The following is a 5,374-nucleotide window of genomic DNA, read 5'->3' on the forward strand; positions in this document are numbered from 1 at the left end:
CTTCTTTATGCACCAAGAGCTTGTAACACTCCAAAGACAAAGGAAAACTTGAAATCGCATCATATGACCCCTTTCACTGAAATGCTGCCCATCTGTGCAATACAGCATGACTTTGAGTGGCTGTTTTACTTTATCAGCTCATCCAGCGTCGATGAGCAGGGAGATGAGAAAAGAGATGCTGGGAGTTTACTGAAAATTAGCGCAAAAACCAAACGTTTCTGACTGAGTCAAAATGGGGGTGGAAAAGAATCTTAATTAGGGCTGTCAAAAAAAATTATAATTTCGAATATTCGTCGAATTTCAAATAAAAATCCACATTTGAATGCAAAAACGTTGCAACGTTTTTGCATTTGAATGTGGATTTTTATTTTAAATTCCAGCGTCGATGAGCAGGGAGATGAGAAAAGAGATGCTGGGAGTTTACTGAAAATTAGCGCAAAAACCAAACGTTTCTGACTGAGTCAAAATGGGGGTGGAAAAGAATCTTAATTAGGGCTGTCAAAAAAAATTATAATTTCGAATATTCGTCGAATTTCAAATAAAAATCCACATTTGAATGCAAAAACGTTGCATTCGAATTTTAGGTGTGCATTAAGGAGGCTGTCTTATCAGTGGCGCACGAGATGCGATGACGATGTAAGTGTCGTTGCATTATAATGCTTTTGTTAACCTATCCAGTTGAGATGCGGCGCTGCTGCGTTGTTCATTCAAAATATGGCGGAAAAAGAGAACATCAATGCAGAGAAGATCTTGTTTACGTCAAAACTGAAACCAAGCCGTTCACACTGAACACATATTTCGCACATTTTCTAGAGGGACATCTATCACCGTTGCACTCTCGTCTCGCACAAGAGAGCCACATGTTTAGAAAGCCATTTAAAATTAATGTAAGTTTAACTTAAAAAAAAAACAACCTATATCGAGACTTTATGGCGGGGTTTTTCCCCATCCCACTGCAACTCATGTTTTTTAATGAAAAATGTACTCTGTGATTGGCTTTCCTCCCTTTGTATTAAACTATGCATACATACATGATGCTGTTTTGTTTATAGCTGTTTAAGCAACTTAATTAATTATAATTGGTTTATAAAAATTATTTTAAACATTATGCACTTTTTTTCCCACAGATATTTTGTTCGATGCGCCCTCTTGTGGCCCCAGGAGAGAAGCCAAAAGTTTTCTTCACCCTAACTGAAATTATGCATGTTAAATTCGAATATAATTCGAATTTTGATCATATTTAAGTACAAAATTCGAATTTGGTTTTTCAGCCATTTTGACATCCCTAATCTTAATTTGCAAATATACGAGTGTTTTTGTGCAAAAAAACTGCCAACCAAATAAGACAATCGATTATTCAAATAATAAAAAAAGGAATGCCAAGGCACCTTGAAAGCTGAAGGGTGTACTTCTCCGTGATAAAATACTTAACCCTAATTATCTTCATTTTATTAAATTAAATAGAGTGACACCATATCATACATGTTCTCTGTAGTGACATATCAGTTACCGTGAGACCTAGTAGAATGTGAAACATCATGTTCATGTTCACAATGTCTACTTCATTCAAAACGAGTCAGCAGGGTACATCAAATGTTTGTTTTGTCAGTGTCAGTCAGATATCCCCACTGTCTCAGCAGCGCCCCCCGCTGTCCTGGAGGAGTCAGGAAATACTCCCTCTGTTGAGGAGAGTAGCTCTCCTCTGTGGGAACCATGTCTCTGTAGCTCCAGTCTTGCCAGCGGAAGTTAAAGCGCTCCAGCAGTTCGATCCTGTCCTCCCGTGAACACACACAGTCTGGAGGACCTTTCTGCTGAAGATCTTCTCCCACTTGCACATCCTTAAAGACCAGCAGGGCTCTTATAGCAAACCAGCCACCCAGCCTGGGGTGTATGCAAACTCCAAACATCTTCTGTGCAGAAAATAACGAGAAAGACTTTTAACAGACATACAATACAACATACTGACACCAAACAACATCTTTACATTAGACGTTAGAAAAGACGAGACTAGAACTTGCAACATGTCTGGGCTGGCAACACAAATAAGTTTGCATGATATAAACATAGGCCATATATGCAACAGTGTGCTGGGCTAAACAAAAGGTTCCTACACATTTTGCATACTCAAATGCCCAGACTTCTCCGTAGATTTTTCAGACTATATTGAATAAACTGTTAACATATGTGCTACATTCTGACTATGTATGCTATTATGTTGCCAAATAATTGTTGGGATATTGTATCTACGTACTGCAGCTCATAGAAACCAATGAACACCAAACCAAGACGAGTTCAATGAGCAAATTATATTAAAAAAATTAATTAAAAAAATGCAATGCTAAAATACAGCATGAGATACAGTACTTGTCAAAAGTTTGGAAACATTATGCATTTTAAATGTCTTTAATTAAGGCTCATCTGCTCACCAAGGCTGCATTTATTTGATTTAAAAAATCAGTAAAAACTGTAATATTGTGAAATCTTCAGTGTCTCCAGTCTTCAGTGTCACATGATTCTTCAGAAATCGTTCTAATATGCTGAGTTGCTGCTCAGTTACAGTATTATTGGAAATCAGTTTTTTGTTGTGCATGCATCATGTCATGATTATGAGATCTGCTCTGATTAAAGACCATTGTAAGGCCTTCATCTGTAGATGGGCAAATTGAGACCTTCTTAAGACCCGCATAAACCCTGCTGTCAGTCCATTTCGATGTAGTTTAGAAAAGCAGTGTTTATGTTGCTGTTTTTAATTTATGCACATGTTACGAGTCTATCCACACAAACTCTCTAAGGGTGGCTAATCGATTTTCTTTTTACATGATATCCAAAGCAATTCATTTATTTAATTGCATATAATGACATTTGCTGATAAAAGTCCCCAAATGAAGACAATATTGTGGCAGACGAGCAATGCACTGAACAGACATTACCAGGAGTTGCAACATGTTGTTGCATAAGCCTGTCACAGCCCTAATCATTGTGTTGTCTGCTTAATCACAATTTCAGTCATAATCATAGCCAGATGAAAGTGTCTGTAGATCGGCACTGACCTTATCACCCCAAGCTGGACTGTGGACATCTGATTTCTGGTAGTAATATGCTGCTCCTGATACGTGGGCCGCAGTCTGAGCAAGAAACTTGGGTCTTCTGCTAGGCAGCATCTCATAATCATAACTGACATGCACAGACTGATTTGGAAAACACTGAATAAAAAAGAGAGAGTGAGAGATGAATACGGTTGGATAATGGAGTGATACGCTTCAAAACGAGTCATGTTCTTTAGTGGAAATCTGCTCTGTAACACACCAGAGAGACAGAGGATGAGACTGTGTGCGTGATGCACTCATCGATGGGGTCTCGGACAGCCTCACAGCTCTGGCTCTGTAAGAAGGGGAGGAATGAGCGCTCAAACATGGACGGTGTGCTCAGCAGCACCAGAGCCAGAGTGTCTTCTGGGTAAGACAGGTGATGAGCATCAGACACCACTGCATTGTACCAGCCAACCTACAGCCAAACACAAACATCCAAATTACATCCAGAGCTGCACACATATTTCTGTGCTCTTTTCCCACGTATTCATAAATGCACAGGTGATTCTGAAGCTTGTGAACAGAACTACCGTTTCACGTGGACAGATGTAACATCATAATATATGCACCACTGCTATATATACACGTCGATTGCTTTCATTATGGAGCATGTTTGTGTTTATTATGTTAATGGAGTCGGACATTTTACCTTAAAAGGATACAGTTCAAAACCTTGTGCTTTTAAGGACTCACGGAAAGTCCCTATAAGCTCCTCCATGCGTTCACTGGAGATCGCCATATTGCTGCTTCTCATCATTTCGCTGGTGTTTTATGGCGCTGCCCAGTGGACTGGAGTGTGAAGCGCCGCGCTCTGCAGAACCAAGAGGGGTGCTTTACACGTTTTACAACGCTGAGATGGCAAAATAATGGCTAATGTCTTTGGGGGCGGGGGGTGAGTGTGTGTCTGTGAGCTTGTGTGTGTGTGAGTGTGAGAGTGAGTGTGTGTGTGTGTGTGTGTGTGTGTGTGTGTGTGTGTGTGTGTGTGTGTGTGTGTGTGAGTGTGAACACACACTGAATTGCACCAATTTAAAAAATGCATTGCATTAACAGCTGCATTGCATTTGAATGCATTGTAAATTCAGGGCTGTGAATAATGCAGTCTGTGAAGAATTCTCTCTCTCTCCTTCATATGATCGAGTTTTGAAGGCAGCATAGATGTATCCTTCGCTGCCTTTGATATCCAACAATCCTGTTGAGCTAAAAATAAAGATGGTGTCTGAAAGTTGTGGATGGTAGTCAGATTTTTTTTTTCCATTTTTGAAGTTATCTGATGAAATTACTATTATGGTCATTAAATATTCGCTTCGTTTTCACAAAGCTTGCACTATTTTGTTGCAGATCAAGCCTCAGAAGTCTGTCTCAAATCAGTTTCGTGATTCGTGCACAAATGCTTCTGCAAAGTCACTGCCTGATAAAGCACCGAAGTCAGCAGCCTAAGCTTCTGGATTCAGCCTTTGATTTTATAGGCCTACTACAACAGTTCAGTAGCAGTTCATATTAAGGCACACACAGTGTTAACACACAGTGGTGTTTCATTACTGATGGATTCAGTGTTTTTGAACGAATCGGTCGAGTCAATGATTTTTTTTTTCCATTACTGTTAATATTTCTTATTTCTTGGCCTTCACTTTTGACTGCCTTTTTGTTATGTTCCCATCACTGACACTCCTAGACAAAACAAGAACTACACCATGGACACACTGGTACACCCACACGAAAACAGGGATTAAGCACACACACACACACACACACACACACACTCAACTGAGGTTTAGATGTTGATGTTTTATTGAAAATAATAAATTATAAGTCACTATTGTGGAAATAAGTGTTTATTCATTCGTCTTTATTCTGTTTATTATTTTTTTAATTCATTCATTAGAAAGCGTTTTGAGTTGTGTGTTTTTTACTCACACAAACATTAAGAATCATCTCATGAATCTCAACAATGGTGACAATCAGCAAAAAGCTTTTTTGTGACTTTAGTGGCTTGATTTGTAATGTTCAGAGTTCTGTTTATCTGAATATTCTGTCACCATTGTTGAGGTTCATACTCAGATTCTTGATGTCTGTGAGTCTACATGCCTCTGTCCAAAGCACAATGAGTCTGCTGTTTCTGCACTGCACACACACTGCAGATGGAGTATGTGCGAATCTAGCATTATGTGTGTCCACACTACAGAATCTGACTGAAGCAGTGTTGCACTTAATGATATGATTCTATGGTTAATTAAATTATGTTTGTGTATTAGGAATGCACACCTGTTGTTAAAAACAGAAACACA

General features: G+C 39.1%; 1 protein-coding gene across 1 annotated transcript; it reads right to left on the reverse strand.

The window, feature by feature from the left end:
• Window positions 1-1,491: 1,491 nt before the first annotated feature.
• Window positions 1,492-3,905, reverse strand: mmachc (metabolism of cobalamin associated C). Its single transcript, XM_016439776.1, has 4 exons — window positions 3,739-3,905; window positions 3,307-3,504; window positions 3,051-3,203; window positions 1,492-1,910 (listed from the first exon to the last, which is right to left on the reverse strand). Exons 1-4 carry the CDS (start codon window positions 3,844-3,846, stop codon window positions 1,590-1,592), a joined length of 780 nt encoding a protein of 259 aa, XP_016295262.1. The 5' UTR covers window positions 3,847-3,905; the 3' UTR covers window positions 1,492-1,589.
• Window positions 3,906-5,374: the final 1,469 nt, after the last annotated feature.

Source organism: Sinocyclocheilus anshuiensis, unplaced genomic scaffold, assembly GCF_001515605.1.
Source record: "Sinocyclocheilus anshuiensis isolate Anshui unplaced genomic scaffold, SAMN03320099.WGS_v1.1 scaffold1518, whole genome shotgun sequence".
Taxonomy (NCBI): Eukaryota; Metazoa; Chordata; class Actinopteri; order Cypriniformes; family Cyprinidae; genus Sinocyclocheilus; species Sinocyclocheilus anshuiensis.

Excerpts from the sequence above, each read along its gene's own strand:
- mmachc (XM_016439776.1), bottom strand. The coding sequence starts at position 3,846 with ATGATGAGAAGCAGCAATATGGCGATCTCCAGTGAACGCATGGAGGAG. Across the intron at positions 3,204-3,306 it reads TCTCATCCTCTGTCTCTCTG|TGTTTTCCAAATCAGTCTGT; the intron begins GTGTGTTACAGA and ends TTTTTTATTCAG. Across the intron at positions 1,911-3,050 it reads GTCCAGCTTGGGGTGATAAG|AAGATGTTTGGAGTTTGCAT; the intron begins GTCAGTGCCGAT and ends TTTTCTGCACAG.